Genomic DNA, 23464 nt, shown 5'->3' on the forward strand with positions numbered 1-23464 from the left:
TTATAGAGTCACAAGGTTAACATTCTATAAATAGCCAAAGAGTCCAATTCCCTTTTGTTATTTCGTGCTTTTATGATTTTGAGATGAGATGCTTCTTTCTGCTCTGCACTAGGATAAGCAAAGAATCAGAATCATAGTGTGCTTCTAAAAACAATTTGAGGATAAAATAGGTAAATTTTGATAAAGTTCAAAAACAAGTTATGAAACAGCACACTAATTTTAAAATCCCTGAAGAAAGGTTGAGCATCATTTTATTTATTCTGGTGTCAATAAGAAGTAACATCACTCTGTGAATTAGCCACTCATTCAGCCACTGAGAAAATCAGAGTTGGAGTCTGGAAGAGGAAGATGAAAATTACAGTGGGATCTGTAACATGTTGCACATTTGATAAACATCATGATGGGTGTTGCCTAATTGTCATTGCTGGATATACAATGAGCAGAGATGTATTGCAGAGGGAATCAAGGATTATGCATCCCCAACACCTCCACAATCCATTAAAAAAAATCTTTCTATTCTTGTCACCATCAGGCCCTAAGGATCCACCCCCAACCTGATGTTTCTTAATTTGAGCTTGTTTTCCAGGTCGTTAATTTGATTCCTTAGAGCTTTCAACCCTTGGGTATTCTCTGTTAAAACATAATTGTGTCCATCAATAGTTATTTCCATATACTAGCCTTTCCTTTCATCTGCCTGAAGTTTTGAAACAGAGTTTTCTGACTATTTTGCCACATCAGTGAGACCTGGATGACACTGCCTTTGTTGTTACTACTGTTTTCTGAGTTTGCTTGAAGAAAATGCAATACTTTTTTTGATTCAGGTTTTCACTTCAGGTTTTCAACTCCCATAGACATGCAACTGATCATGTATTTCCCAAAAGATCAGGGAGCTGGATGAACTGTGTGAAGAAAATTTCCTAGAAATTTAAACATTCATTTTTAAGCAGTCAGGAGTGATTCTGTTCTGCAGAAGATTGAGTAATTTTTTAAGGGGAGGCAGAATAAAGTCCAGTGTTCAAGGCCATGGGGGAAAGTAACACTTCAGGGGTAAAAGGTTGAAAGACAGGCTTTGCCATTTGGCTTTTTATTCCCAAAAGTTCTAAGTTTCCTTTTAGAACTCTCTATATAAGGACTTTAAGAAATGAGGGTGAGTCAGCTACAGGTGTGATGATGATCTTCATCCCTTAAGGAGGTGTTAAGTCCCATGGTGGATGTTGTCACTTAGTAGGAACCTTAGGTCTCTCCTGTTAGAACTTGATCCCTGTGCCAATAAGCCAAGTTCCCCAAGGCAGACACGAGATTTTTATTAGGCTTTTTTAAAGGTACAAGAGTGTTTTGACAGAAAAACCATGATCTGGGCCAAAATTTGGAGGCATTCAGGAGTCTGGAGCAATCAGCAAAAGACAGGTCACACCTGTGCTTTCACAGCTCCCATTGCCTGCCTTGCTGTGGTTGAGGCACTTGGGTACATTTCTCTTTAATCTCCCCCTAAATATATGGGCTCAATAAAGCAAGCAAAGATGGACAATTAATCTTTAAAGGGTGACATGTCTAATAAGGGCCATTATATGCCTAATTTCCACAAGTTTCTGGGACTACATGTACTCTAATTTGAGTTTAGAAATTTCAAATGGTCACTTGTGAACTTAGAAGGCATTTGCACTACCAGAGAGTTTTGTATTGTGTAGTCATTGCATAAGTCATAATTACCTCTCTGTTTCTTCCCTCATATATTCAGGGGCTGATGCCTTTTCCAAAACCTGACCTGACCCTTAAAATATAGTGTTCAAACTATTGCCACTGTATTTTCCTTATTTCTGGTACTTACAGCAAATGAAGGAATAGGTGTTTCAGTGTGTTTATAGGAATACATTGAAGCACTTCTGTGAAGCTGAATTTCTGTCAGATCAGCTGCCTGCTTTGCAGCAGAGGATTGCTTATTTATATTTAGTTCCTTGACAGAGAAATTTCAATTTAAGCATTAATTGTATGTGCTGCTGAATCCCATTGATATATGAATATTTGATTGGTAGAACCAGTCCAGACAGAGACTGGACTCACCAAATACTCACCAGTATTTGGCTTTTTGTAGCAACACGTTTGTAGCAACAGGGAATTATTTGCTGATGCAAACTGTGAGTCAAACTGGACTCATACCAGTGAGACTTGCCCACCATTTAGCAGGCATGCTAGAAATCTGTCTGAGGCAAACATTTCTGCATTTTTGTTTTTCAAAATTTCCCGTTCTCTTTTGTTTTCAACCTTTAGCAGAAGATGCACCTCTCCTTGGCAATACCTATTAGTTGCTCCCTTGGGTAGTCACAGCAGCATTCGCTGGGGTTCTTTCATGGCACAGCAGCCTTCACATCTATGACAATGACTTCAGCTCCATTCAGGTGCTGCCATATGGCCCAGGCCAATGTGGGAGTGACCTTTCCCTGTAGAGCCCTGCAGAAAGTCAGATACACCTTCAATTGCAGCATTTCATTGTGGGCCAGGGAAGGAGAGGCAAAGGAAAGCCAGGTTCCTGGCATAGACAAAGCCTGGGATGGCTTTGTGTCACTACCAGGCCAGAGACAGCACTGCATACCACAAGGAGTGGATAAAGAAAGGGCAAAGAAAAGCAGCTTGAAACATGAGAGAGCTGGAAATTCCCCCTTCTTCATGCACTGACCTCTTGTTGCTTGCTTGCTTGCTTTCTTCCCTAAAAAAAACACGCTGGAAAAAAAAAGCAGATGGGGAACCTTCTCCTTCTTTGATAATTGGCCTGTTTTAGACACAAAAGATTAAAACCCTGCAGCCAAAAGACCATCAGTTCTGCTTGTAGTTTTTCAGTGCACTTTGTGTTTCTCCCTAGATTTTAAATAATTTTAACTAACAATCATGTCAGCAAATTAAACCATTGAGTCTCAGTAATTATTGCAATAAATTCATTCAAAATTAGCGATTCCTGCAATCAAAGACCAGTTTCTTAGGCCATTAACAGCCCAAAGCAAAGTGACAATCTGGTTAACTGCTGGTAACAACCTATTTCATGGAGGTTATTGTTAGCATAAATGCTTTAGTGTAAATCTGAGGGAGGTAACATTGCTAAATAAATTATCAGCTTAATTCCTGCAAAACTTATAGAATTAAGTGGGCAAGGGAAAGAAAAGAAAAAAAAAACCCAACAGAAAATTAAAACTCTATTTATGGGGGGCGGGGGTGGAGTTAAACGTAAATTATGTAGAAAAAATATCCTCTAGAGCCTTTTGTTTTGTGGTTAATTCTTCCAAGTCACAGAATGATTTATGTGCCGGAGTTGAGTAACTGCACCTGTTCTTTGGTTTGCCCCGTCTTATATCTGAGCCCAAAGATGAAATGAACTGGTGAAGTTTTAAATAGTGAAGAGCTGCAAACTCCTACGTGCACAGTGGCACAGAAAATCACTTTGCTCTGTGCTCCCCCTGTGAGTGCATGTTCAGGGTTCCCTGTGTAGGGCATGTGCTTTGGGAGGCAGAGGTTCTGCCCCTGGGTGCTTCTGTGGGTAAACTGTGGCTTCTTTGCTGCTGTTCAGTCCAAGAACACGTGTGTGCTCTGTTGGGGCAGTGCTCACCCTCCTTTGGAAAATTTTCCTCTGGAAAAAGTTCAGAGTGTTGTGAGCCATAACTATGGTAACTTGTCTGAGTTCCAAAATGCCCTTTGGGGGTCAGAAAGCAAACAGATGGAGCTTTGAGTGAGAACTTTCTGGAGGACATATTGCAGGACCACATGTGCATGAAATCAGTCTCCTCCAAGAACTGCTGGTCTAGTCCAACATGGTTGTTTGCCTTTGATCTTCTTCAGACCCATGTGTTTTCCAACAAGGACAGCATCCATCCATAAGGCAATATGAAGTTGAGCTTGTTTTATTTCTTCAGTCTGAAGATCTTTAATATCAGAGGGTTTTCAAATAAGATATTTTTAACTCTGCTTCAGTTGAATTAAAGTAGTTTTGGGTAGAGGAGCTATAAAACATGAAGAGTTTGATTTCACTCTGTGGTTTCACAGATAAGGCTAAAATATTTCTGTATCACCAAAGGTCCAAGTAGGGCAGTGACTGAGGTGTAGATATTGATACTGTCAGTGAAATGCAGAAGAGGCCAGGCTGAAATGAGAGAGAGCTCCTAAATGAGAAGTAAGGAAACCTGAGTCGCCTTCTCCTCTTTCCCTGGTTACTTTGAGGCAAAGATCAATAATTCCTGACACTGACTGAAAATGGGAACAAAACATAAATTATTGTTGACTTAATTTGTTATTGAAATTTTAGTCAATAATCATGAAAAGTAAATGATCATGTAATGCAATATTAGATGTCTAACAAAAGATTAAAATTCAGGTTATCTACATTGACTGAGCTGGGACAATACCTAAAATAAAAATCTATGAGTAGATTAACATGTTAAGCAGTCAGTGAAGTCTTGGGTTTGGTTTTTTCTTTTTTGATGAATTTGAGTGGAGAAAGGCCTACCAGGTTGGAGTTTTTTTTCTGGTTTTACTGTGCATCACAGCTGCCATTGCTAGCCAGCTAACAATCTCTGTACATAAAACAGACAATAGATTATCATGTTACTTGAGCTTTCATGTCAAAACCACATTCATTTTCTGAATCACGTTCAATTCATCAACCAATATTTGCTCAAGGGCTTTTGCCAGCTACAATGTATCATTTTAATATAGTGTTGAATGTTGGCTTTATTCTAGAGGTTAAATAATTATTATCTTGTTATTGTTATGGTTATCATTTTGTAGTTGTTATAAATTCTATTTTTGGTTCATATGCTGCCATGTGTTGTTTGGGGTTTTTTGCAAAGGTTGCTTATGTAAGCCCTAATCCACCTTTTAAAAAGACGCTTAATGTTAAACACATAAATAGTCATACTTGATGTCAAAGGAACTAACCCCGTGCATAAAACTTTCCAGCACTTTGCTGAGTCAGAACCTCTATGACCTCTCAAATGAAGACTGACTCAAATTAGCATTTAAATTGGGTGCAATTTGTACTAATGCACTGCAAGTTGTCCTCCAAAGCAGAAGGTTTCTGCAGTCATTGAAAAGGCAGAGGCAGCTCTTCCGTTTTCACTGCTGTCCCCTTGTGCCTCGCCACGGAGGGCACAGGACTGCAGGACAGATTGGAGGGCAGAGCTGGCTTCTCAGTAAATGAAATGTGCAGCTTTGTGCTGTGGAGAATTAACCAATATTCTTGAAGTGCAACTGGTTTTTCTGTGTGTCCCAGGAGCAGCAGTAGCTCGGTGAAGAAGGTGACAAAGAAAAGAGAAGAGAAGCTGTTCCCTCCTCCCTTGTCCCCGCTCTTGGACGACCCTGTGCACCGGCGGCACAGCAGTGACAACAGCTCCTTCAGCCAGGAGCCCACGGTCACCAACACCTCACAGACCAGCAGCTCTTCCTCCTCTGCTTCTAAACACAGAAAGAATGAAAATAAATCTTCTTCTAACCCCAAAGGAATCTGTGTAAGTAACCAGCCTCCATTGGTGGCGGTGAACGAGATAAAATGAAATCAGTTCAGCTTTATTCTGTTAGATTTTTTTCCCACAGAGTACGTGTTTCTAAATGCTTATGTAGCCCCACTCAGGGGGAGTGGATCTTTGCAAAGCCAGGCATAAACAGCTCTTGCAAGCTCCATTTTTAGGTCAGCATTAGGCTTGGTGTTGTCTATCATTTCCTGAAGCACCTGAACCCTGAGCCTCAGAGAAGAGCCTTTGCAGCCATCAGCTAGCTGACAATAGTCCCTTAACTCTGTAGCTGCAGCATTCACATTTTCAAAATAAAACTTCCAGAATGTTACCTGAATTACTGCCCCAAATTCTCAGCCAGAATTAAGCACTGTAGTCATACTGAATATTATGGCCTAAACTAAACAGACAATAACAATATAACAAAAAATTCCTCTCCATAGTACACTCAGCATGTTAATAACCGCTCTCAGGTTTTCAGGCTCACAACAGTAAGGTTTATTTATGCTTAATCTTAGTTAATTATTTGTAAGCTTTTAGACCATTTGTAAATTGGGAGTTTTTTCCCCATAGAAGAGTATCACACTCTTAGGCCCATCTCCCCATCAGTGGTTCTCACAGAGATGGTTCTTTATTGCTTGTTTTTCACCAAATTCAGGTAGGGTTTTTTTCTGAAAATACATGAAAAAGAGCCAAAACTGCATATCAAATTCACTAAAACAACATAAAATTTCACATTGGTTTGTCACCCTCTTTTTAGGTTAAACAGAGAAACTCCAGGGTTTTGGCCCATTTTAGAAAATAGTCCTTCCTCTAGAGTTTCAAACCCATCCTTTCTTTATATTATCAAATTGTATCTTAGTATCACTGTCAAAATTAAAAAACAAGAAGAAAATTCTGCCACAGAAAAGGCCATGCATAGCCCCATTTTTCACAGTTCACCACTTTGAGAGAGGTCGTTACCCTGCACTGTAATAGTAAAACTCACAAGTTGCATTGAATTGTAGGTGACAAATCACTTCACCTTATTCATTCATCCCTGTTGCTTTCTGATATCATTGTGTCACTTCAAGCTGCGCCAGTAATACACACGCCTTCAACTGAAATCAGTGCCAAAATGAACTGCATATGTCAGCAAATAAACAGAGCTGTGTAAACAGCAGGGCCTCTTCCTCTCATCCCAGCATCTCTAGTCAGATTTATCCTTTGTTAATCTATTGTCTTGATGCAAGAAATATTTTTCCCCTAAAATATGTTAGACTTCTTTCCCTAGTTCATTGGTTCATCTGTAATTTAGTTTATCTGGTTGGGGACCAAGCTTGCAAGTTGCAATTGCCTGATTTAAAATCTTCTGTTATGCTTCTGGTTTTAATCATTGCAAAGTCACAACTGACTTCTGCTTTCCATTCTTCTTTCTGTAGCAAGAGAGGAAATTGTTCCCTGCTGAAATCCAAGCAGACTCTTCAGCCTGTTAGCTCCTAGTAATATAGAAAAAAGGTTCCATTGGTGTGATACACCTCGAAGAAGTTGATTTTAGATCTAGCCTGGCCCATTAGATCTCCCCAGCCTTGCTTTAACCAGTGCCTCTAGTCAGTAACAGCATGGTATCCACCTAAACCCTGCACCTCCAAGTGTAAATTACTGAGTTCAGGTGAGAGCCCAGAAGTGGAGCTGTACTCCCTAATTAATCTGTTAGGCTCATGTTACAAAGAAGGGAAGGGTGGTTTGGTGAGGTGACATGAAGGTAGGATGGGCTGCTTGGTGCCTTAGCCTTTGGTTTGTTGGGAATGGTTTTTGGCAGGGAGGGTGGATGTGAGCACTTACATGGTCGGAAAGTCTTTGTTTGAACTGTGAATAACAGTCCTCTGTTTCCTAGGAGGAAGAATCTCACAGTACACCCACAGCCAACACTCTTCTTGACACCAGCCATCTAGAACCAGACATCTGGTCTGCAATGCCAACGCTTTCCAATGGGAATTCTGAGCCCAGAAGACCCAAAATAACATTTGATGATGTGTAAGTTTTATTGACTTTGTGCTCTGTGATTGGGATTTTTGTGCAAGCAGAGGTCCCAGTGAAGGAGAATATCTTTGATTACAGTGCTGGCATTGGGCACCTGTGTGCATAGTGCTGCACAAAGGCACACACAGTTTTAATCTTGGCAAATGAACTGTTGTCACTGATTAATGAAGATTCTGTTGATAAATGTTTTCAGATCATGAATGTTGGTTCATGGTAATTCTTCTTCATTTTTTTTACTTTAGCTCCTCTAATGGAAACTTCTTATACTTAATTAGTTTAAAATATTTTTCCTTTTCCTCTGTTCAGCACACATTAATAGGTCCTTTGGGCAACCAGTTTCTACAGCTACTTATTTTATATTCTGGTCACCCATCATATCTCTGCATACAGCAGCTTGAGATTGATATCAGGTTAAGATTTAAAGAGATAAGTGGGCATATATGTCAAAATTCTTCTTTAAAGCAATCAGCAATATTTTCAAACAACATTTGTCCAACTGTATGAAAGCAAAGACTTTAATTAATTGATTTTGTCTCTCTAGGCTGCACAATGCAGATTATTACATGCAAGAGGCTAAGAAGCTGAAGCATAAAGCAGATGCACTGGTAGGTTATCACAGGTTTTTTTGTCTCTTTCCTCTGTGGAACTCAGTGTTAAAAATGAACATTATTGCACAAGATCTAAAGCCTCTCAAACCCAGAGGAACTCTGCTACTGACTAAACTGTGCTTCAGTTTGTGCTCCATAAACACTGTGCACAAGTTGAACCCTGAATGCCATTCCTAACTCTTAAGTATTTGTTCCCAAAAAAAAGCTACTTACAATAGCTGCTGTTTCTTCCAAGGGGGAGCAACAATCATGCTGTTTATGGAGTATGTAAGATGGTTTTATGAAAGTTGATGTGTACTTGAAATTTGTTTTTCTATTCATTTTGAGCTAAAACAGAAGTGATGAAATATTCCATAGCAGAAAGACAGGCAAATCACCTCACACCCCATTATCATGTGGTAAAACTGTTTGATATTTCCAATCTGATTGTTTAAAATCTGAGACAATTCATTTTTATGTACTACATTCATTTTTATTGCATGGTTTTAGCCTGATAAAGAAAGTCTCAACACACTTATTCCCAAAAAATCTGGTAGTGAGGTGGTTCAATGCTGGGAAAGCTTTTTTGCTTACTTTACCCCAGAGGAAATTCCAGTAAGATGGGCCTAATTTTGCCAAGTGTTTGGATTTTGATAAAACTACATAATCTGACAGATTGTTTTCTGCCATGGTTTGCTCTATATGAGCTATTGCCAGTCCTGGAGTGTCCTTAATAAACATTTGCTTTGTAGGAAGGGACTTTCCCTCCTGTGTGCTACATAGGGTGCAGAACAGAGGGTCATTCAGGAACACTTAGTGGAACTTGACTCCTCTACTTAATTTAACTAAGATGTCTAAAATGGAGTGTGGCCATCCACTTTGCCCCTCAAAGAGCTGGGTGATTATTCATTTCTCAACTTTATTATTTCTGGGGGTTTTACATGTATATTCTATCATTACCCATTAGAGATTTTGCACGTAGAAAAAAAAAATTTCCAAAACAATTCCATGCTATGTTTTTAAAAAGCAAACTAGCCAAAGTCTCTCCCTCTGCTGTCAGTGAGCTGAAGGAGGAATGACATTTCAAGCTGTCTGCTTCAGCTCTCCAGGCTCCCTTTTGGCTTGGGGCACAGTGTTTCCAAGTGTGTTTTCTGTGTGAGGTGGGTTGAGGGTTTTGGCACCTGTTGTGGCTGTCAGCAAGGTGACAGTCATCCCTCCCAGCGTGCCCGTTTGCAGGAGGTGGCCTGATGGCTTCCAGCCAGCTCAGCAGGGCACATCCAGCCCCAGCCTGGCTCTGCAGGCTCACAACACCTCCCACAGCTGGGTGACCTTTAAACAAAGCACACATGGTGCTGGCACAGGGCTACCTGCTCCATGCTAGCAAATATTTACAGGCTCAGGCCCCGATGATCTCAACACGCTCCATCAATTCATCTCCCTCTGCAGCCAGGCACACTCACTAGGTGCTGCCCTTCTCTGTGCTCTCACCTGTGCCTGTGCCTGCAGGATCTGGGTGTTTCTCAAGCAGCACTAAGAGGAGCAGGCACAGCCCATCCCTCTGCTGCCTGCAGGCAGGTCCTGCCTGCCACACACAGTTTGACACCCCGAGTGCCCCAATGTGAGACCGTCCACTGTGATCAACTTGTTGGCATGCATAAATATCCATGAACAAAGTATCTGCTTTTTCTTTCTGCTATTTAGGTCTCAAGTCTTTTTTTTTTTTTTTTTGCCCGCCCAATGCAGCTGCACACAAATAATCTCCATGTAACACATTTGGTGTGCAATCCAGTAGTGTTACTTGTCCTGTGGAAACAATTGCTGCTGGTTACTTGGTGCTGACATGACAGAGCACAGGCAGCATTGAAAGATGTGTTGCAGTGGCTAGAAAGATAATGCATGTGACCTCAAAATGTGTCAGCAAATGTTAATGAGATTTGTGGCAGCAGTGTTCCTGAGCTTGTAGAGAAAATAGATTTCTGCTGAAGGGCAGGACGTTTCATGTCTTATGGGAGCGACCCATGGAAACCTCTCCTTGTCTGGGGCTGCAGGAAGGGATCAGCTAATTTGGGTGGGCTGGCTGTACCATATGGAAGAGATCTTGGAGACCTCACTGTGTGCCTGTCTGAGATGTGATGAGCTGGAATAATTCCACCTTCTTCAGAGAATCAGATCCCGTTCCTGGCTCAAATTCTGTGTCTCTACTAAATCTGCTTGCAGCCAGATTCTTTTTTCCATACCACAAAAAAAGTCATCTTTGGAAGACTTTTTGTCTTCCCAAAGAAATGGAAATTCTTCTGAAGTGAAAAAAGGAATTTGAAGAATATGCTGAGAAGCAGCCACTGGAATAGAGAGAGAGAAGTCAGAAACGTTTCCATTTTCTGATCATTAAGTTAATACCTATCAATTATACAAAGGCTCTGTATGTAATCAGTGCACAAGAGCAGTACTTGTAATTAAAGGTGGGCAGAGAGAACTAGTTATGGCTTAGCAGGAGCCACAAAGACAAGTATACTGTTATCTTAGACCAATAATAAATGTTATGCTTAGTATGTTGTTAGAACAGGCTTCTGTTTTGTGAGTGGAAACATATGCAGATGCATCAAAAATATTTTGATAGAGGCATAGAAAGACATTTTTAAATTATTTAAAGTATATTGGATACCCTATATCAAATGCCACATTAGTGGAATTCTTACATTCAGCTATCAAAAACTGAAAATGTTAAATACTATTATAAAGTGCGTACTATAAAAATGTCATATATAATATTCATTACACATAAAAAACGAAATCAGTATGTCTAAGTCAGTTTAATCACAACCATTATGAGGGCTAAAACCTTTTGCAATAAAATCCTAGTAAAATGAAATATTAAGCAGTGCTATATTGTCTCCCCTTTTTTTTCCTGCTCTTTTACTCATCATATAAGTGATGTGATTTTTTTTTGACCAACAGTGAACACAGAATATGACATCAGCCAAGTGGCATGGAGTTGTTACTTAACCCTTGCATAGTGACACTCAAACTTAGCTCATCTGTCAAGGAGCAGTATGGATGTGCACAAACATGCTTAGTGCCCTTTCTTGCCTGTTTAAATCCCTGGTGTCAGTGGGTGTACACTGGTTTTCCTCTGTGGAGCATTCAGCCACATACTGCCCTGAAAGGATTTGGTAAAAACTTATCCTTCCTTAATTACTGTATGAATTCATTCCTAACTACCAGTGTCACTTTGCTTTCATCCTAAAGCTAGTGTTGCTTTGTAGAATAATCTGCCCATCTAGAAATCAAAGCTGAAGGATTTTCTTGACAGTGTCCTTCCCATTTCAGCTGGAGAAGTTCGGCAAGGCAGTGAATTATGCTGATGCTGCCCTCTCCTTCATCGAGTGCGGGAACGCTATGGAGCGAGATCCATTAGAAGCTAAATCTCCATACACCATGTACTCAGAGACTGTGGAACTCATCAGGTTAATGTCCTTTCTGTGATCATTTTCATCATCTCATTTCAGTCATAATTAGAACCTGCTATGTTTTAAAAAATACCATTTCAACGTATTAATGATTTGTCCAAGGCATCTTCATCTCAGAAGTCATCATAATTAGTTCTTGCCATTTTATTAATGTCATGGAAAATTTATAATTGATGGACACTGCTTTTATAAATTATCCCCTTTAGAGGTTATAATGTGAGTGTTATAATTTGCAATATTCATAAAATTAAAATTGAAATGTAGTGGGTGGAAGTAAAGTATAGTAATTTCACTGTTTGGCAATGACACTTGTCTTTTAAAAGGTGTAGTTTTATAATTCAAAACATTAAAGGGAGTCTATCAGGATTTCTATTAGAAACCCTGGTTTTAGAGGTTTATAACTTGGCTGTTAAAAAAGACAAAAACTGAAACTTGGGATATAAGATCAGAGCCAGAGAGGAAGCTTCTGCATATATTGTCTTGAAAACAGTATATTTTTAATGTTACAGGAATGTGCACCAGCTGAATTAATTTTAATACAGTTTTGTAGACTCATAGGATAGAATATGGATAAGAGAGTCTTTACATACTAATAAAATGTCTGAATTATTATTCTAAAATCTGCTACTGCTCCTTATAGCTGCTTCATAGTCTTGGGTCCATAGAAATAATAATCTCCTGAGTAACTAAGTTTGCTTTACCTGAGCAAATTATCAAAGTGAAATCAAGCAGGATTAAATTTACCTGTAAGTAGAGCAACAGGATTTTTCCTCTTCACTGTGATGCACCTTTGCTTTCCCCAGTGTATGCTGGGAATATCCTTGTTAATGTCAGTGTAATTACTGGCAGTTTGCAGAAGTGAAAGAAAAAGAGGCAAATCAAGCCCTAAATATTTGGTTTCTAATATGTCAACCGTGGTTTTTTTAACATGCCAGATTAGCTATTAGGGACTGCCAAGATAATGCATGTTTTACATTTTGAATAAGTAGGTATTTGCATAATAAAATGTATCAAATCTTAAGCTCTTACTCTCAGGTAAATAATATGCCTGTTAAATATTTAAAAACATGTTTTTTACATTCTACACTTCATAAAGGGAAGAAAAAAATCTAAAGAAATCACTCAAGAAAAAAATTATGTTCACTCAACACTTGATCCATGTTAAACCCTGGAGAGCAGAAGACTTAGAAAAGGAGCCACCTGCCTCTGCTCTGCTGTGCCCAAATCATCCTGCAGTCTGACAGCATGTCCTGAACTACACAGATGCAGCTGCATGGCAGAATAAATTGTATTTAAAGAAATATTATTTTAAAAAGAGAGCCCTTTTTCTTAGGAGCCTATGTTTACTTCTGGTTTTTTTAAGAAAACCACACAGCCCAGTTGTAACCATTGCTCCTCAGTCCAGCAGTTTGTCTGTTCAGAGTGCACAGAACAAAAAGCTGTGTTCACCCACAACATGTGAACCACTTAAATCAGGGAATGGCAGCTCCAGGAGTGGCTCACAAAAGGGCAGGACCTGCAGGGAGCCAGGTGAGGGCAGAGCTTATCCTGGGGTGGCTGGCACTCCTCAGCAGCAACAGCCCTGCTGCCTTGCTGCTCCTGGCACAGTCCTGCTGCAGGCTGGGGGACAGGCAGACCTTGGCATGGAAGCAGCACCTGAACTGCTTCTGGAACTGTTCTTGGCTGTGAAAGAATCTCGAGAATATGTTATAGATCTCCAATATATAAATGGCTCAAGTTAGGTGAGATTAATTCCACCACCTACCACCAAAAGTAGAGTTGAATTCACCAACTGTTGCATGCAGCATCTTGTGGCAGCCAGTGAGACTGATTTGTCCATTTAATTGCTGTCAGGGGTCAGACATGGACAAAAGGTGATTGCCCAGATGAGCAGCAGGCTCAGTAGAGCTCCATGGACAAAAACACAATTCTTGTGGGCAACAGTGGGTGCTGGATGTACAGACAAAGTATGTGCCTGTGCACACAACACTTTCTCAGTGTAGCTGCTAATATTAACATAGGTTTTTACTGTGAGATAACAAACAGAGGGAGATTTTCCTCACTTTTACTCCTCCCTTCATCAGAAGCACAATATTCCCCTTTTGCATTTTGCTGTGTCTGCCCTGACTATCTGCATCAGACACCTATTTGTGAAAGCAAGTGGAGCACCAAAGAGATTGGGACTATCAGAAATCTGACTGTCAAATGTGTTTTAATTTAATGGTAATGCTGAAATCCCGAAGAGCCACAGATCTTTGTGTTTGATCACATTCATCCAGTCTGACTAGAACCCCAATAAAGAGCAGGTGGGACAGGATGTGGAGGAAGCTCTCCAGCTGGGTAGGATGGGTGCTGGGAGCCAGGCAGGGCAGAGCAGCTCCGCTCCCTGCACTCCATTACCTCCTTGTAAATGGGAACTCATCAGGACTGCCTGGATACCTTAAAACTTTCTTACGCAAGGCTGAACCCTATTACTTATTCTAACACAAGTACCTGTGAAATTGCATTAGGGCTCAGAACAATGATTTTATGCGATGAATTGATTTTCAAGAGACTAATGCATAGAATGGAGTGTGCTCAGTTAAAGGAAAAAAAAGACAGAAGAAAATAGGAATACTCAATCCTTGATCATCCAAATGCTGAACAGCAGCAATTAAATAGAGAGGGAAGACCAAGTACACAAGATTCATAAATTAATGAGCCCAAGAATGAAAAAAGCTGTGAACGTGACCTTTCCTGTATGTAAAACCATTTTCTATATAAAATATATTTATGAGAACGATTTTGAAGATATTATTCAAGCCCAAAGTACTATATGTAAAACATTATACATTACTTTACACTTCAGTACCTATAGGGCCAAGATCTTATGCTTCTGTTCAACACTCATCCCAAATGTTTGCAGGACTCAGCCTAGTTGGCTGGATATAATATCATTAATATGCCCAAGAATAGTTCACCTTCTTGGCCCAAAAAATTGGTTGGTGATTTACTTAAGGCCTCCAGATTTTAAGTGATGCTTTTTGTGGAGTTTTACATTGATCTCTTCATTACAAAACACTGTGACCAATAACTGTTGCAGTTGGAGAAGAATATCTGATTGTTTTTAGAAACATCTTAACTCTCAATTTCTTATCTCTCACCTTTCTAACAAGGTATGCAATGAGACTCAAGAATTTCACAGGCTCTTCTGCCACAGAAGGGGACAAGAAATTAGCAGTTTTATGGTAAGTCCCTTTGCGACAATGAGAGAAGCAGCTAAAATCTTAAGGAGGACTTTAAAAGTACTGAATTACTTAAGCAGCTTACAGAAGATCATTATTCTTGTTTTCCATTAAACTATTAAAGGATAACTAATGGATTTTTTCAGCAGCTGACTAAACATTTATTCTTCTAATTTATACTCTTATCAAGATGGGATTTTAATGCTTTTGACCACTTTTTTTTTTTCTCTCAATTTGCTTATGTTTCAAAATATAACCTTAGAACAGAGACTGCAAAATATAGGTCAGCTTTTTTTTTTTTTAAGTTTATAGGTTTCATTAAGCAATGGAATTAACATAATCCTTTCCTAATTACCACAGCTACCGATGCTTATCACTTCTCTACTTGAGAATGTTTAAACTAAAGAAGGACCATGCTATGAAGTACTCCAGATCTCTGATGGAATATTTTAAGGTAATCTTTATTCTGTTTAATTTATTGATGTGAAATGAAATTCATACCAACACTGAGAGCTCTCACAAGTATAACTGCATGCCTTAAAAGTCCCACATTTAACCTCTTCCCTGGGAAATGCAGGCAGGATGGCTGCCAGGGAATGGGGACAGAAGTGATTTGGGGGATTTTTGGATTAGTCACTTGATTCAAAGGACCATACTCAGTTATTCTACAAAAATAACATTATTCTCAACACCATGTAATGTTTATGCAAGTTTCTGATTCTTTGAAGGTTTCAATGTGCAAGTGATTATGAACTGACCCCTAATGAACCATAATAAAGCAATTATTTGGGCTGTAGTTAGTTAAGTTTAGATTTTAGATTCAGTGAGATTTCCTGAAGCTTATTGCAGTTTCACAGATTTCTTCTTTTATTCCTGTGGAACTTCAAATTACCTTATCTACATCTTGAAGGTTTGCCTTTACCTTAAATTGAGTGGAGATCTGATGGTCATGACTTGGGGATGTTTCATTTTACCTTGTCAAATGCTGTTTACCCACTAAGAATGACAAATCCTCACTGTTCCTAGATTAGGAGAGAAATAGAATCTTTCTTCAGCTGTGAGGTTTTGATATTTATATTTCACTGGCTAATGCTGTTTGAAGCATACATTAATTCTTTCACTTTATTGCTACATATTATTCTATAATTATGTAATTATACTGGCTTGTCAGCCCATCAGTCTTTTGTTGTTGGTGTTTTCAGCCTCTGAGTTTGTTCAAGGCTTTGACATATTGGTACTGCAAACCAGTAAAAACCTCTAACACTGCAGTTTTCATGTTTTCATGTAAATGGTGATAAAGGGGTCCTTCTGCTGTAAAACTCCAGTTCTGAGATGGCAGCAGCCACAGTCCTGACTACCCATGTGTCCCCTATGTGTGTCTCTGTGCAACTCCAGTAATGTTAGTCCTAATCTTGTGCTTAAATGGAGACTCTCTTGTACCATTAGGAGTGCCTGTGTTGTGCTCATGGAGGTTTCAGTCAGGGATTTGCACAACAAATTAAATTTGAGCTACACACATTTGTAACCTCAGCATTTTCATGAAATGTATTCCAGCCACTTCAGATTTTATCCAGGTTGAATGCAGATTGTATCTTAAAAAAAGGATTATTAGACAAATAAACCTTTTCTGCAGAAAGTAATGATTTCTTAAAAAAAATAAAATAGGTGGGAGCAGGAGAGATTCTCTGTCCTTAAAGCCACTTTATTTTCACTAGCTGTGCAAGTAGGTAAGATAAAGAACATATTTACTACTCCCAGCATAAGAAAATGTCCTTTAATGTAAATTAAAATAAGAGAAAAAAATAAAAATTTTAATAAAATAGAGGAATCAGGAATGCCAGGTATAGGCATGCAGTAGAAGCAAAGTGCTTTAGTTAATGTTACAGTGTGTGTGCTGTGGGCACTGTAACTCACCTGCTAGAAGCAGGGTTTGAGTGTATACAGATTATATGTTCAGGTTCTTTCTGTAATAGAGGCACAGGAGGAGAAAAGAAAAGAATGGGAGCTATTAACTATGTGTTAGTTTTGTATTGCTGCACTGTGTTCTCTGTGTTCACTAGCAAGAATCTGTAATACAAATGAAACAGATTAACTGTTTGAATGGAGTTGTTATTCAAACTTTTACACAATTTCAACTGTGAAAAGCAGCCCACTGTTTACAGCAGAGCTGGGGAGGATTTTTTCAGCTAAATTGTTCTTTATATTTTTCCTCACAAATGCCACTTTATCCAAATTGAAACCATTTGTGGACAGAACCGGTTCTGATTAATTTCCAATTAAAAGCTTCAAAATGATACTTTTAACATTTCGAAACAGAAAATAGCCATTTAATCATGAAAGCAATTTTGAAATTTAGAGGCAACTTGGAGTAAAATACGACTAAAGTGATAATTTTTTTAAATTGAAATCAGACCTTTTATGATCACAAAAAGTGACATCCTGTCATGCATTTCCTCTGAAAGTTTGAGGAAGATTTTCATGTTTTTTAAAATGTGTTGCCAGTAGTCACTGAAATATTTTTGCTAAATATTCTCATTATCAAATAACTGCTTCCCATTGAGATCTAGGCTTAATCTTGACAAAGCTATTATTTGTCTCCAGGTTCTGTTGGGAGCAACCCCAGACAGGAGAAATTAATAAAAGCTTCTTCTCCATTTCTGAAGAGTTTCCAGGGCAGTTTATGTCACTCTTTCCTCATGAGCTCCATGTGCTCTGTGCTGTGAAACACCCCAAGTCATGCTCACATCCTCTGTGACAAGCAGTGGCTGCTGTGCAGGAATGCCAGGCCAGTGCTGTGGGTTGGACAATGTGTTCTGCTTTGGTCAGAAATGTTGGGCTGTGAGCTGTGGTTTAGAGTCAAGGGTGCTGTCTGTGCTCCACTGAATCTCTGTGCCTCCCATGCAAAATAGTGATTACAGTAACCAGATGAGGGCTGCAATAATGTGGGTAATGCTTTGCAGAGAACTTGTAAAACTTGATTGAATTTTCACTGTGCGTGCTGACTTCTCAGCAAGGGAGCTGAATTATGTTTTCAGAGGGCACACACAGATAGCCTCAGCCCTGATACTGCCACTTTGTATGGGAACTAAGATACCAGTCAGTCTGAGCAGGGCTGGAAAGACCTGGGCTTTATTGTTGCTCGGCAATCTTTTTGTACAGGGTTTTACAAGGTGCTACACAGACGTGAAAGGCAGAATGAGTAAGCAGGTAAGGAAAGTCAATTTGTGCAACTAAAATATATAAAAACAAAAACATCCAAGCAGATCCTTACTAAAAATTTTATTTATACTACTGTCTGAATCCCAAGCCACCTTCCCTAAGCAACTTGGGAGGGATCAATTTCATTAAAGCATCAAGCCAAATTATCTTTCTTTCTTATTAAAATATTGAAGGTCCCTCTAAAGATAAGCAGTCATTTTCACTCTAAAGAACTTACTTTGTAGAATAAGTTTCAGTGGTAATTAAACCACTTCTTTGTGACTTACATCTTCTTTTACTGGAATTTATTCTCTCTTTTATGAAATGATTTTCAAGCTACTGGTTGGAACCTACCAATCATCCACCAGCCACTAAATTATGGGACCAATGTGCAGAGCTTTTCTGCTCCATGCACTGTAGCTCTTGCACTGAAAAGGGGGAATGTTGAGCCTTGTGTCATCAGTATTCATGTACTTGCATCACCTGTATTTACATTTTGGTTTTGTACTTACAGAACTCTTCAAAAGCCTCACAGGCCCCCTCCCCTTGGGGCGGCAATGGAAAGTGAGTATTTTCTCCTGAGTACTTCTGTCTGGGAACAAGTGGTTCCAAGAGGAGAGGAAGTGTTTTTTGTCTCTAAAGGCAAAGGACAGGTCATGGGATCAGTGTTTTGGGAGCTGCTGGTATATTTCAAACATGTATAATGTATAAACTGTTCTGGGCTACAGAATTGGTCATACAGCTGCCTTGGGCTCTTGGGGGCGAGGGGCTCCCACTGGACTAAGTCAGATTCCCCTGTGAGCCATCCAGTGTGGGTAGGAAGGAAGAGCTGAATCACACCTTCATCCCTGCAAAGCCTCCTTAAGTCTAAAATCAGACATTGTGGGTCTGTGCTGAATTCTTTGACAGTTTACTTCTCAAGCCAAATGAAGGCCATAAAAATATCAGTTAATTAGCTGGCAAGTACCATGACACTTTAGGAAGCCAAAGTAAAGTTAACCTTCAGTGCAATGATTTTTCAATGATTCGTTCAGCAATGAAAGACCAATGAATATTTCATTGATATATGGTAAGTGCTGTTTAATAAAACTGAAGGTATAATAGTGGTGAAAATGTGAAGGCACTTAGTCAGCCAATTATCAGTGGCTTCATAGTAACGTTAAAACACCCTCACCTCAGATATGAAGTCAGGGTAATGCAGTTATGATCAGAGGAGGTGCATTGCTGCTGCCTCCTTGCCTTTATCTTGCAATGGCTGTTGCCAGCTGACACACATTTCTCCTGCTTTTTGTCCTGGTCACACATCCAGACACAAGTAAGACAAAGGTGAAGGACTTCACCTTTTTTCCCATCTTTATTTGAGCAGGCTAAATTCTAGGTGAAAATTATTATTGTTAATGGTCTCTTTCTGGTGGTTCAGAAGAAGAAATGGCTATTAGACACACCAGGGAAACAAAGAAGGAAGGGTTGAAGTTTAGCACACAAAGAACTGAAGTTTTCAAACAGACTTTGTTCTCAATTAGTGCAAAACCAAAAATTCCAACATTTTGCTTAAAGTGAAATATTGCCTCAAATAATTGAAAATATTTTGGGGTACAGATATGTATATATTCACACTCCAAACACTCAGTTATTTTTAATTGGTATATATAGAACTATTAAAGTACAGATTGTAACACAAGCTAAAGTGATTAAATAAGAAATCACTTTAAATAAAAACTGAAAAGATATTTTAACACTGGAAAAGCAACTACTAAATTAAATTATTCATTATGTGCCGGTTTTTCCAGGCATTGAAGTGTCAGTGAAACCTTGTATTGTAATAAAAATACATAAATGTTAACATAAAATTTTAGTGATCAAATAGACCACTGGAGCATAACATCTCTTTTGTTCCTTAAGAAGGGGCTTGTGCATAAACATTTCATGAAGCAGAAGTTATCCTTTTATTCCTGTCCTATAATAGACCCCTATGAAGTGTGTGCTCTGCAGGTGATGACATCTCCCTCACTATTTAAAGGAGCTATTAGGTGTCCAGGATTGAATAAGTAGGTTTTGACTGGAGGGGAAAATTCTTGTCTGGCCACAAAGCAGGCAGCAGAAACCCAGCCCCCAGGTCAGCATCACTTCTAACATAACACCCAGCTGATCAGTCTGTTCCCACTAACTTTGGAGATAGGGAAGGAAAGCTCTGAAAGTGCACATCTCTGTCTTCTATTCAGAGCAGGAAGCACTTGACATGTGAGAGTAACTGAGTGACAAGGCCGTGTTATAACAGCATTATTGTGACACCTGTGACCCAGCACACAGAGAGCACAGCCCACACTCAGGCCTTGTGTCCCCTCTGTGTGGAGTCTTGGAAGAAAGCAGCTCTCCAGCTGGCTCAGAGGTGCCATCTATCTCAGGTGGCTCCTCGTTCCTCCAAGGTTTGTCACAGACCTGGTGCTGCCATTGGCAGCCTCTGCTCTGCCTTCCCCAGGGCTACTTGCTCTACAGTTTCCTCTTAATCCCTTGTGAATTTGTGTCAGATGGGAAGAGAATTCACACACCACAGAAAAAGACCAAACACCTTCCAGCTTATGGCATCACTGGAGATGAAGCAGCAGCGTGGTGCAGGATGGGGGGACAGTGGGGTAATCTCAAGTATTTTTCTTTAACAAAGCAAAGCTTATCATTGCCATGGCATGTAGTCTAGTCAGGATCTCAGATCCATCAAAAATCACAGCTTGGCTCACTGGAATTTCTGCCTACTTGTTTGAAAGGGTTGTGAACCTCTACAAAGTTGGCCCAGGTTCCATCCTGGCAATGAAACAAATTTTCTCTGGTTTCATTACAGAAATGTTTCCCACCTCTAGCGACAGAAAGCACAAAATACAGAGATTTAGTAGACTCACCACAGTAATAATGGCTGTGCACAACAGGGTAAATCCAATGAACAATGTGCTTTATTTGGCAGAAGTGCGTCAGCTGGTTGTAAGTGGCTCTAACAAAATACTCTTGGTCTCCTCAGATACTTATCATTTTTAACTGCTCCCAGACCTAATCTAGTATAGTTCAGCTCTTCTGTGCAATACAGACACTGTGGCAAGTCAGGTAACCAGGATGTTTTGAGACTTTAAAATAAAGCATTTGTGCATTAGGACATGGTTAAACTCTAACCCATAAGCTGGGTAAAAAGCTACGAGCTGCCAAATCAATGTGATCTCCAGCTCTGGAAAAAGAATGCATCACAGGAGCCTGTTGCTGAGCACAGGTAATAGCAGGGCACTGCTGGAAAATCTGCAGCAAATCTGTTGCCATTGATGCCTTTCAGCCCAAGGCTGTGTCGCGGTGTCAGTCTGTCCTGCAGCACCTGGAGGTGTCAGCAGGTCTGTGCCCAGGCAGAGCCATTGACAGTGGCCTTTAGAGCCAAGAGGCCAAGCCCTTCTGTCCTGGGCTTTGGATCAGGCTCAGTGACTGAGCTTGATGCTGTTGCACAGCATGAGGCATCTACAGCTGCATGTCCAGGGAGGGGTTGCAACATCCCTGTCTGGAGAGTTTTGGTCTCTTTGCTTCATGCAGAGAGTGCCGGGAGTGTCTTGGCCCTGCATCTCAAGTGTGTTCACAGCAAATAGAGTGCTTTTGTTTAGGCAAGTGCTTCCAAATGGGTGAATAAAATTACATCCAGCTGGGGCTGGTCACCAGTGATGTTCCCCAAGGCTTGGTACTGTTTCATGTCTTTATTGATGATCTGGAGCCCCCTTGATCTTGAAGGGGATCAAGGGCACACTCAGTCAGTTTGTGGATGACACCAAGTTGGGCAGGAGGGTGGCCCTTTTCACTTCTCCCAAGTAACAAGTGATGAGACAACAGCCTCAACTTGTACCAGGGGAGTTTTAGATTGAAGATTAGGAATAATTTCTTCCCCAAAAGGGTTGTCAAGCACTAGAATAGGCTGCCCAGGGACTTGGTCAAGTTGCCTTCCCTGGAGGTATTTCAAAGTGTCTTGATGTTGATATGGTGTGTAGGGATATGGGCTACTGGTAAACTTGATAGCTCTGGATTAACTGTTGAACTTGATGATCTTAAAGGTATTTTCCTGAACAAATCCCTGATCCTATAAATTTTCAAAGAGAATAGCTGTTCTGTGTGCATTCAGCACTACGCAGCTCTAAACAAGAGCGTGCTGTGCTGACCGCTGCACTGCCTGCAGCCAGCAGGTGATTCCTAATTGATGGTGTTAGAATTAAAGGAAAATCTATATTAGAACATTAGTGCCTCACTAAGTAGGTAACTTAAAACACTGTGCTGTGCAGAACTGTGTGGATGAACGGTAGGCAATTAGAACAAATCTCCATAGCCTTAAAGAATCCTATGGAGATATTCATAATCCTGCAGTACCCTCAGGTCCTAATACTGCTCTACAGGGTGCTTTTAAGACTTGCTCTTTACTTATTGTGGTGACTGTTTTTGGAGCAAACTGTCATTGTGGTTTCCAGAAAATACTTTGATAATAAGCCAATATTGCACATTGAGTGTTTTCTAACTGCCATTGCAGCTTCTGGCAGCAGGTAGAAAAATCATTACAGCTATGAGATGCTTCTTTCTCTGAAAGATTGCTCTATTTTTATGATAGATTTTTTTTTTTTAAATAACAGGTTCATTTAAAGGGAGAATTAAATCCCTTTTTATTTTCAGTCATTCCCAGTTGATAAGCTGTCCTTTCTCATAAAGTCAGGCAGTACCCCTGCATGCTTCCCCTTTGCTGGGGTGCGCTTTTCAGGTGCATTTAGGATGGCAGTGAAGTGGGGGGTGTGAGGGGGCCTCACTGTCTCTCTCTGCCTCTTTCAGGAGCACAGAAACCCCCTCGCCCATGTCCCTGAGCCCGTCCCCTGTCAGCTCTGCTGGGAGCAGCTCGGGCAGCGCCGGCTCGTCCTCGGCCGGGACCATCACCATCCCCCAGCGCATCCACCACATGGCTGCCAGCCACGTCAACATCACCAACAACGTCCTGCGCAGCTACGAGCACTGGGACATGGCTGACAAGCTGACCAAGGAGAACAAAGGTGCTCCCTCTCTGCTTTCTCTGAGTCCCCTTTGGCTCCCCAGCTTTAGCTTTCCCGGTGCTCTCTGGATTCAGACCCAGAACCAGCACATCTAGGAGCACAACTGTGACAGCTTGAGCAAACAGACCAAATCTGCTTGCTGGTGGCTGTAGCCAATGCGTATCTTCTCTTGTCAGGCACAGAGGGGGATGTGTGACACACGCTGAACATGGGGTTATCAGAGCAGCTGGCAAATAATTTACTGAACACAAGCCCCAAGTGATGAGAGCTTTTAAGTCTGCAAATTCGTTCACAGTTTCAGCCTCTCATAGAGCACCGAGGTTATTTTCAGATTGCTCTGTCAACGGGTTTAAGACTATTAAAATGCTAGCTAGGATAATAAGCAAACATTAGATGTTGTGTTTGTGTGGGGAGTCCGATTAGGAGATG

General features: G+C 40.3%; 1 protein-coding gene across 11 annotated transcripts in view; it reads left to right on the top strand.

The window, feature by feature from the left end:
• Window positions 1-23464, top strand: part of AFF2 (ALF transcription elongation factor 2) — a 357228-nt gene that overhangs the window by 320524 nt on the left and 13240 nt on the right. For 10 of the 11 annotated variants that reach the window (XM_064713250.1, XM_064713252.1, XM_064713251.1 and 7 more), the window contains 9 exons: window positions 5255-5489; window positions 7369-7508; window positions 8056-8119; window positions 11429-11565; window positions 14724-14795; window positions 15153-15246; window positions 17952-17999; window positions 18505-18554; window positions 22821-23035. In XM_064713250.1, coding sequence (XP_064569320.1) covers window positions 5255-5489; window positions 7369-7508; window positions 8056-8119; window positions 11429-11565; window positions 14724-14795; window positions 15153-15246; window positions 17952-17999; window positions 18505-18554; window positions 22821-23035 — 1055 coding nt within the window. The remainder of the gene's footprint in view (window positions 1-5254; window positions 5490-7368; window positions 7509-8055; window positions 8120-11428; window positions 11566-14723; window positions 14796-15152; window positions 15247-17951; window positions 18000-18504; window positions 18555-22820; window positions 23036-23464) is intronic. The other variant, XM_064713249.1, reaches the window with a different exon arrangement.

The sequence above is a fragment of the Zonotrichia leucophrys genome, chromosome 4A (assembly GCF_028769735.1).
Source record: "Zonotrichia leucophrys gambelii isolate GWCS_2022_RI chromosome 4A, RI_Zleu_2.0, whole genome shotgun sequence".
In the NCBI taxonomy this organism is placed as follows: Eukaryota; Metazoa; Chordata; class Aves; order Passeriformes; family Passerellidae; genus Zonotrichia; species Zonotrichia leucophrys.